Genomic DNA, 10,949 nt, shown 5'->3' with positions numbered 1-10,949 from the left:
TTTAGTTGACTGCATAGAAAAATAATACATGGTTGCCAACTAGATGTGGATCGTGATTGTTTCAACTTTGAAAAGATTTTTCAGCCGCATTTTATTACCACAATTTCAACTGTGTTCATAGCATGATTAATGACATCTATTTATTTGGTTATAGCAGTGAAATTATTAATACCTCCACAGAGGAATCCACATGTTCTGGGTTTTACTTTTTCATCCATCATTTGTTTGTTCAGTACAAGAGATGAGCAAAAAGTATAAGGTTTCAGTCTCTTTGTTTTGGGACAAAGATTAAGATCACAGAGGTCTCAGACTCTGCACACACACACCTTGTATACATCTTTTACTAGATCTACTTGCTGCAGAATTGGCTTCACAGAGCACATCTAAGACAGCAGCAACGGCAGGTTTTCGTCGCCATCGGCATCGAACAGACTACAATGTTCATTCTTCTTTGCCCACAAGACAATGTAGAGTCCTGCAAACATGAGGACCATTCCTGCTAGACTGCGCAAGGACAGGTTCTTCGATTAGTTTTCACTGTTCATAGTGTTGATGAATGCAGGACGTTAGCAATTGGAAGTAAATATCAGATCTAAATTGAATCACCCATGCAGTGTTTTGCAGGAACTATGTTTTCATCCATCAGGCATCAATAAATTGCTATGTTTTCAGTGTATGTTTAGGAGAGCCATAGATTAAGGTTCATAAGATCTCAAGCTCTTTCCTAATCACAAAACCTGAACCGATATCGAACATTAATCAGTCAGTACCTTCCAAGGGTAATGATCTGTCTTAAGAGAATGGCTGAAAGAACAACAGTGGTGACCGTTTGGATGGGGCTGAAGATGGCAACAAGAACTGGACCCTTCTTGATGATACACCATGTCTGAAATGTAATGCCTACGGCCGCCACTACTCCACTCTGCATGTCACAAGAAATAAGAACTGATCAAGCAGCTGCAGAGATGAGTTAGGATATAGTGTAGAGAATGGCACAGCACCAGACTGGCAACTCCAGCAATGCTTGCGATGCTTAGGGTAGAAGAACCAGCATTGATCTTTCCTTCAGTCAGGAATTGCAGCAGTGCAGTGAGAAGGGAGCCCATCAAAGAAGTTATCACAACCAAAGATGTTGGTGCTGGGAATTCAAGCGTTGTTGCAGCCTGCAACAACATACACTTTTGTTATGCCTCAATCAAGCATGAACTCATTGCCTGTTCAACATATTGGCAGAATTGATTCCATTTAGTTTTCCTTGTCATATAGGTTGCTATGAACAGTGACCATCCCATCAATTGTTGTTCATTAGACAGATCGAACCGGGCAATTTACTTGTTTGGAAAAGATTGAACAAGAAACCTAAGCAGCTAAAAACATTACTGAATGTTGAAGATTAAGATGTTACTGAACAAGTACCTGCAAAACAGTGGTGCAAGACTGGCTGATAGCCCCTGCTAAAAGACACAAGCAGCCTACTATCCAGTCATTGTAGATGGCTTTATCCAATGTCAAGGGCTTGGCCAAGGCAGCTGACAGATTAATGGTTGAACTTGGTGACTCAGATGGGCTCTGCAAGAAGCACATTGCCATGGTCCCAGTCAAGCACACCAAGGTTCCCATGACCTTGGCTCTACTGTACCAGCAACTTGCAACAAACTTCTCAAACCTGCAAATGCATGCATTGCCTGTCACCTCCAGCTTTTCTTCTCATGCTGTTAGTGTGTTAATTAAGTCTCAAATATCATAAAACATTTGACAGGTTTGATTCAACTTCTTGTCAAGGATACTGGAATGCATTCTACATGTCCAGTCCAACTATCTTAGAGTCATGCACTCATGCTTGCTTGATGTGGATGTTAGATTAATTAGTTTTATCTAATTAAATAAAATATATTATAAATCTGATTAAAATTTGATAGTGATTATTGATTAATAAAAAAAAGTTCAATTATAATAGAATTCCTCAAGAGATTATCTTGATGGGAGAGACTCTCTTAATTATCATCCTAAATCATATACTTGAAAGGATGATACATTAATCTTTGATATTACATATATTCTCAATATCCATTGTAAGCTATCGCTCATAGCAATCCTACGAAGGATAGGAAAAGAAGAGAATACGAGTCTAATTGTCTTTACAAATGGATATTATTGTGATTTTTGGATTCGATGACGATGTGCCTACAATCATATAAATGCTTTTTGGATGACATCGAAAGATATATATCGTAAATATAATCTATCGTTATTTGATTTCAGTTTTTGACACTAAATTTTTTTACATAATAGTAGTATAATTATGATTTATGCTTAAAAATATTTATTAGCATCATTTATTAGAAAATGTATTATTCGATTTTGATTTATGATACTTGAACAATCCATGTGTATTGTATATCTTTTTTTCTATTTAGTCCATCCCATCACCTGTTTGCAAGCGATTCGAGATTCCTTATATTTGATTGATGGACCACTGTCATTAGCTTGTTGAGAGCCGTGGCCTTCGATGGTCATTAGCTCATGGGGTGTGGTAGCCCTGCGGTGGCTACATAACACCACTATGTGCAACAATTGTAATAGCACCATTGCTTGTGGTGGGTGCGGTGACTATAGTAGCATTGTTGCTTGTGGTGGTTGCATCAATTGAGCCATTACTATCTACGGTGACAGTGGCAGCATATGTTGGCCACTATCAACGTCAACTAGAAACCAAAGGCCAATAGTTGTGTTAGGTAGAAGCATGTGTACTACTACACATAAGCATGATAGCACAACACCGCACGACAATTGGAGAGGTCATCAATCGACAATAGAAGTATTATCGTTGTTGTAGGTGATAGTAGGCAGTGCGTAGGCAATGATCGTGCACCACAACAACTGCATGCCTTGCGCAACGATCACGGGAATTAAGGTTTTAATTTTAAAATTATAACTTTACCCTTATAAATCTTTTTAATTCTAATTTATATCCTTTTAATCATTTTTCCCTTTAGAAACTATATAATTCTATTATATATCCTAACAAAATTATAGTTTTATTCCTTAGAATTAAAATTTTCTAACTTGTGTTATCAATTATAAAATTAACTAATATAATTTATTTTTAATCAAATATTTTGATTGGACTTGATCATGATTGTATTTTGATTGGTTGATTGGATTTATATTCAATCAATCAAGTCTTAATGGGGAAAGTTAAATTTAATTATTTTTTTACTTTGATCAATTTTAGTTTTTGACTTGCTTAGTTAGAATAATGTTTATCCCAATTCTAGGCCTGCCTAATTAAATAGGATTACTTGGTCTAATTTAAGATTCCATATGAAATTTAAAAAATATATAAAATTATAATTTTCTTTTATAGTTTTCTCATATGACATATTTTTGCATGTGATAATTAAACTCCAATTATTATTTAGTTATTTACTTGTATATCTTTAAGATTATGAAATAAGATTTATCTTTCACATAAATACATAATTTATATTTTATTATGATTACAATTGTTACATGAGTTTTTTGGTTTATGTTGATTAATATTCAATAATTATCATGATTATTAGTTTATTATTATTAAACTATTTCGATGTAAATTAGATTAAATGATACTTAAAGAATATTATTTGTAACTTATATCTCTAAGTTTTATTTGATTGGTAGCTACTAAAATAACCTAAGAGGTAAGCTTTTGAGATATAAATTATAATAAATATTTTATCATTTATATGATATTTATATTTTTTATTACTAAATTAAACCTATAGTCGCTAAAGTGGTATAGACTAATAACTTATAAAATTATATTAAAGAATGTATCCTAAATGACATTAAGAAAATAATATTAATAATGACACACATAATTAGAAATTTTAGATAATCTCAAAGAAAAATTTAATTCGAATAATTATGTGATGTGGTAGAATAATATTATTTTAGATATTATTATAGTTTAGAATTATATATCCAAAAGTAACAATACTATTCTATAAAGATGGTATCCGTTCTCCATAAATAAATTTAAATAAACACTATATATGTCAATATTTTACTTAGAAGTGAAATATGAATAATATCAATAGTTAATTGGAAACTCAAAGTATTAATGTTATTTTATATTTTGTAGTGGTACTTCCTTCCATACACTCTCATGCTTCTAATGTCACTGTACTATTTGGTTTAACTTATTCAGAATGATTAGAGAATGTGTAGTTCAGCATATTAAATCTTAATCTAACATTACTTGTTAAAAGTCTCGTAGGCTTGATTAACGAAAGTACCGTTAGATAAACTAATGAAATAAATGCTTAAGAAAGATATAATAGACTTACTATAATGTTTATTACAAATATTATAAAAACTTCATCACCATTTACAATTAGTGTAAATGAATATTAAAGGGCTATCGAAGACAAATTTAAATCAATTGATAAATTATTAATTGACACTCTTTATATAACTAATAAAGCTATGAAACTTAAAGCATTAGACATGAGTCTTTCATCGTATAATTCATTCTTCATTCTTTTCCTTCTTATTTTGGCCCATTCATAATTTAATATATTATAAATAAGGATAAGTGAGACTTGAATGAGCTAACTAGAATATATGTTCAGAAAAAATTAAGATTAAGATAAAAAAATCTTATAATAAATAGACTACAACTCAAGGAGCTAGTAATAAGAAAAAAAAAATTAAAACATCATCCATTAAATAAATTTATCGGGTCTGAAAATGTTAAGTAGACTAATGAAATATATTAATTATAAGACTTAGTTTAAAAAATATATATAAACTCAACCTTTGTATGTTTCGAATAAAAAATTATAAAAATTTCTTCTAATACTTGGTAGATTGATTATAGTACTTCAACTTATGTTAACAATAATATGGAGAGATTTTTGTCAACCCAAAAATAAAAAAAATATGAAAGATTCAACGAATTGTCTCAAAGTAAAAGTTAGGATATTATCTTTTTTTTAATAGTAAACTCAATATATTTTTTGATTTAATAAAAGTTAATTATAGAATTTTATCTGATAGTTTATATAGAATTAATTTAAACCTTGAGTTTGTAAAGATATTAGTGATCCTATAATTAAATGTTGAATTGAAACATAGTTTTAATAATGAAATATCTTATATATTATGATATACACGTTTGAGGCATCTCTCAAAAGATCTAGACTTCATTGATTTTGATGTTTGCATATATTATATTAAGGGAAAGAAAACTAACCATACAAAAAAAAATCCTAATATTTGTGGACCACTCTATATTCCTTATTTCAGTTAAGATATTTCATATATTTATAGATGACTTATCTAGATATGAGCTATTTGTTTATATTAAGTTAATGTGGGGTGAAGATGTTATGATAGCTATGTATATCTTGAATGATTCTTAATAAGTTGGTTCCATCAACTCCATTTAAGTTATGGATAAGTAGGAAACCCAATCTAAGATATCTTATATTTCAGGTTGTTCTAAAGAGATAAGAATCTTCAATTCATATGAAAAGAAATTGAATCTAAGAATTATTTTTGAATATTTTATTGGTTATTCAAAAAAAGTCCAAATGATACATATTTTATACTATGATTATAGTACGAGGATAATAAAATTTAGTAATGTAAGATTCATATAGAATGATGAAATTAATGAGAGTGAAAAATCTCAAATGATCAATTTTGATATCAAGGAGATACAAGTTGATACTAGTTTATTATTTCCTATTTAAGAGATTGTTATTTCTAAAACTAATGAAAGAATTGATGTGGGTGAATAACAAAATAATATTGATAAAATCTCACGTAATGTTGATGTTTAATGATCTTATATAACCACAACCGAAAGTTTTGAGAAGCTGTTAAAAGAAAAAAAGACATACCAATTTTTATGATTGTGTGGTATATGTAATAGAATTAGATTATAACATATGAATAAAAAGAAACCCCTTATTATTTTTACAAGTCATGAAAAGCAAAAATTCTGAAAAATGGTGTAATGTGATGAAGGATACATTAAAATTGATGGACTAGAATGATATTTGAGAACTCATTAAATGACCCAATAATTATAAAAGATTAGATTACAAATGAGTTTGTAAGATAAATTATAACTAAAGGGGTAATATTAAATAATATAAAACTAGACTCGTGATCAAAAGTTTTTCTTAGAAAGAAGACATCAACTATAACGAGATGTTTTCTTTAGTTTCTAAAAAGAACTTGTTCAGAATCGTCATAACATTAGTAGCTCGTTATGATCTTAAGTTACATTATATGGATGTAAAAATAATATTTCTGAATGGGAATCTAGATGAAAAATCTATATAAAACCAATGTATGAGGTTTCGAATAATATCGCCTATACCGGTCTATTAGCTGACTGATACACAGATCGCTCGTTACTAGACGGTATATATATATATATATATATATATATATATATATATATATATATATATACTGAGTAGTATACCGAATGGTATACTGTATTATACCGTACCGAGCGAATATCAAAACATCGGTACAATATGATATTTCAAACCTTATATAAAATAACTCGAAGGATTCAGAAAAAAGGAAAATGAAAGATGAGCTTATAAAGTTAGGAAATCTATTTATAACCTTAAACAAGCTTTTAGATAATAATATATAAAGTTTAATGATATTATTACTTCTTTTGTACTTCAAAAAAATACTATTGATTAGTGATATCTGAAAGTGACTAAGAACAAGTTTATTATATTAGTCTTATATATGGTTAATATTTTATTTGCCAATAGTGATATTAGTTTATTGCATGAAACCAGGATATTTTTCATTAAAAATTTTAAGATGGTTAGTATGAATAAGACAACTTATGTTATTGGTATTAAGATATTTAGGAATAAATTCCTATAACTATCTCAGAAAAGATATACTGATTGAGTTTTTGAGAGATTTAGTACACCTATTACTAGAGGTGAAAGATTAATCAAAACCAATACCCTAAAAATAACATAATAGAATCAAATGAAAGATATTCCTTATGTATGCATACTTGAAAGTCTATTATATACTCAAACTCGTATGAGACCAAAAATCAATTTTGTAGTTGGAATATTGGATAGATAATAAAGTAACTTAGGAATGGAACATTAGAAAGCTACAAAGAGATATCTAGGAGGATGAAATATTATATACTCATGTACAAAAGATTAGATCAATTTGAAGTGACAGGATATTTAAATGTTGATTTTACATATTGTCTCGACAATAAAAAGTTCACTTCATGATTTATATTCATATTAGCTAGAGGGATAATTTCTTGAAAAAGTATAAAATAATTGCTTGTTACATAATCAATAATGAAAGTTAAATTTATGACATATTTTAAGACCATAAATCAAACTTTAGGATTATGAAATTTTATCTCAAGATTTAGTGTGGTTGACTCAATTATTAGACCGTTGAAGATATTTTATGATAATACCACAATAGTGTTTTTTTTAAAATGATAAGTACTTTAGAAGTTTTAAGTATATCGAGATAAAATACTTAGTAATTAGATAAAGAATTTAAAAATAATAAGTGTCAATTGAGAACATGAGCACCACCTTAATAATTATTCATCAATTTACTAAAACTTTAAAGTATAAAATATTTAAAGAATATATTCTTAGAATGAGATTCATGAGTAAGCTATAAAAGATATAGTGATCATATTTAGGTAAATACTATTATTGATATTTTTATTATTTATTTAAAGTTATTTATTTTTACTGTCCTATTTATATTTATGTTTATACATATTATAGTTGAATATAATAACAAGATTAATTATAATGATTACACACAAAGGTCATTATGAATTATATTAGGAAAGATAAAATACAAGGAATGAAGTATGATATTGATGATAAAAAACTGTTATTACTCGTATTAGTAATTGGACTTAATGTAGTATTATTGTGCTTATTTGGTTTATTGGCTTGTCTTAAAATTCATGATCATATATAAAATACTTTTTAAAATTTTTAATTAGATAAAATTATTTTTAAATAAGATTTTATTTTATTTATTTTGATTTTAATTTTTTTATATCTTAATAATTAATGGATTAAGTGAGAGAATATTAGATTATGTGATTCTATCTAATTAGGTAAAATATATTATAGATCTGATTGGATTGTAATGATAATTATCGATTAATAGAAAAGAGATTTAATTATAGTAGGATCTATAATTATTATTTTAGATCATCATTTTTTATCTATAAAAAGATAAGACGATAATACCTTAATTATTAAGATTATAGATATTTTTAACATCTCTTAGTCCCTAATTCATCACTTATTATAATCTTGTCAAAGATAAAAAAAATGAGGAAATGTTAAGTCTAATTCTTATTGTAAATCTACGTCAAAGAACAGTAAGAACCTGAGGCATGCTGCAATGATGAAGATGAGGCCAGGAGTCAGGTTAGGCATTGCAGAGGCAACATCCGGAGAAGCTTTCTTGATGCCCACCAAGTTAAGAGCTTGACATAAGGTTGCCCTGATGAGTTGCAGAAGAATCGCTACAAATCAAAAGGTCTGTTTTTTTATTTTTTTTGCTCATTCTTTCTACCCACCGTAGAATACAAGTACTTCCAAGAGAGACCAATACAGAACAAATGAGAAGGAAGAACCATACAATTTTATAATGAGGAAAACAAGAAAGGATAATCCATAATTTCAATTTTATCTATAAAAGAAGCTAAACGATTCTTTGTTAGATTAATATATTAGAAGCTGATTGATAAAAGAAAAGTTAGTGATTTCTATATCAAGAACACTTCAATTCACTGCTGATCATATTATAATTTATGTAGGCCAATAGATATAATAATGATAACTCGAATCCTCTATATTTCCGTGTTTAACAAGTGATGCCAAGTAAAATGGAGATTATAGAGATAAATCTTGGCAAAGAAAACTTACCCTCCGAAGGCAATCAGAAAAAATTGAGATAGCAGAGCGGCACTCAATTTGGCCGGCCATTTCGTCCTGCATATATGCATCAACTAATTAGGTTTCATTTGGATGAAAGAAGATAAAGTGAAAAAAAAAATGATATGACAATAATTTTTTTTTTTAATTACAATTAGATACTCTTTAATTTAACTAATAATATCGATCCTTATGATATTATAATAAATTAATGTTCTTATAAAAAACGGAATATCGATCTTGATTCATCCAAGTGGAATTTGACTCCAAACGGAGATTAGCGATAGGAATTGTACTCCTCATCGGAGAATTGGGACTGTAATTAACAACATACGATGGCTGTTTATGTTACTGTGTCGCCCATTGGGTCGCAAATTTTGGTAGGATGAATGGTGAGAAGTATTTTGATGAGGAGAGGGTGACTTTTATACCTTTCATGCTTCCGGTTAAATAGATATTTTTATTTTTGAAAAAAATATTATTATGGAAAAGGAAAAGAAATATAATTTTTATTTATTTATTTATTTTTGAAAACAAAATATTTTTATAAAAAAAAATAAAAAGAAAAGAAATATTGCCGACATACATACTTGTCGCAAACTACGGCGAAGGGGAAGAGGATGACACCGGTGACGAAGTTTCCCAAGATGGTGAGGAACAGCGGGTTGACGCCGGCGGCGAAGACGCCGTTCAAGAGCACCGTGTAGACGCCAAACATGATTTGCACTCCAAGGTTACCGGAGATGATGACGAATTCCTCCATGAATCCACCGCTGGAGGAGACCACGTCTCTTTATATATTATATACTAATAATTTCTTATGAAATGAGAACAAATCAATTCTTCGTCAAATAAAACCTTATGAATTATCATGAACAATAACAATCCTTATTCTACGAACAAAATCATGCAATAACAATTAATATAGTGCATGCTTTTTAATAGAAAATTAATAAATATTATTCTACGGGATGAGTTCTATATTCATGGATGGATGATAGAAGAAATTTATATCGTACTTTCCATATCGGATGGAGTGATATTTTGAACACGTTTCTTTAATAATAAACAAAAAACCTTAATTGACTTAAAATTCTTTAATAATAAACAAAAAACCTTAATTGACTTAAAAACCTTAATTGACTTAAAATTCTAGTTAAAACTAATTGACTTCATTTCTATCCATCGGATGTTGTGTCACTGAGATTACTGCTCCGAATCATGCTATGTATAGAGTATAATTTTGACACGAGTATAATTCAAAGTCAAACTTGAGCTACGTACAATAGACCCCTTTATTCAATTGACATACATAATCTAATTCAATATAAGACTTGAAATTTCTTCATATGTGACATAAAATAATTAAATTAACAATAATAAATAATCTAATTTAACAAAAGGAAACATGCACTTTATAAAATTCGATCAATTAGTAGCATGCTTCAAGATAATTAAACCAATCTTAAGGAATAATCTGATTTATAACGAGACTCAATTAATAATTGAAATGCTTCAAAATAATTTACTTCGGATTTATGATTAACTCATAAACCTCATGAAATTCATTACTTACTGATTACTAATCATAATTTAAGGTTTAAATTAATAAAATGACATCGTGATTTTTAAAATATGATATTATTTTAATATCTAAATTTTCAAGAAAACTAAAACAGGCAAATGTAAACCAAAATTTTCAACTAAAAAAAAAGAAAAAGAGAGAGACTACCTATCTCTCGTCAAGGCAAAGGTCTCCCTTTTATCTACTTTGTTATCGTTGTCAAGGAAAGTAACAATATTTTCTTATTTATGGAGAGGAAGGAGGGCTCCCCTTAATGAAAGTTAGAATATTTTTGTCTTTATGAAGTAGCTTAAGTAGCCAACAAAATTAAATTAGTAAATTTTAATGATTTATTATTTTTAATTATGTTATATAATTAAAAAAGTTTATTAATTTAAATAAGGTTA

The 10,949-nt window shown here is 28.6% G+C and overlaps 1 protein-coding gene across 1 annotated transcript; it reads right to left on the bottom strand.

Annotated features, from left to right (window-relative positions):
• Nucleotides 1-348: 348 nt before the first annotated feature.
• LOC135622033 (WAT1-related protein At4g16620-like) lies at nt 349-9,741 on the bottom strand. The gene is made up of 6 exons (XM_065123663.1): nt 9,569-9,741; nt 8,428-8,544; nt 1,417-1,666; nt 1,002-1,163; nt 771-922; nt 349-504 (listed from the first exon to the last, which is right to left on the bottom strand). The coding sequence occupies exons 1-6, from the start codon at nt 9,739-9,741 to the stop codon at nt 384-386; spliced, it is 975 nt and encodes a 324-aa protein (XP_064979735.1). The 3' UTR covers nt 349-383.
• Between the last annotated feature and the right edge of the window lie 1,208 nt (nt 9,742-10,949).

Source organism: Musa acuminata, chromosome BXJ2-9 (genome assembly GCF_036884655.1).
Source record: "Musa acuminata AAA Group cultivar baxijiao chromosome BXJ2-9, Cavendish_Baxijiao_AAA, whole genome shotgun sequence".
In the NCBI taxonomy this organism is placed as follows: Eukaryota; Viridiplantae; Streptophyta; class Magnoliopsida; order Zingiberales; family Musaceae; genus Musa; species Musa acuminata.
The sequence above is the reverse complement of the archived record's forward strand: the minus strand, read 5'-3'. Positions and strand labels throughout refer to the sequence as shown.

Coding starts and splice junctions, on each gene's coding strand:
- LOC135622033 (XM_065123663.1), bottom strand. CDS start 9,741: ATGGAGGAATTCGTCATCATCTCCGGTAACCTTGGAGTGCAAATCATG. Junction 923..1,001: donor TTGCTGGAGTTGCCAGTCTG/GTGCTGTGCCAT, acceptor TGTGACATGCAG/AGTGGAGTAGTGGCGGCCGT. Junction 505..770: donor CAGATCATTACCCTTGGAAG/GTACTGACTGAT, acceptor GTCCTTGCGCAG/TCTAGCAGGAATGGTCCTCA.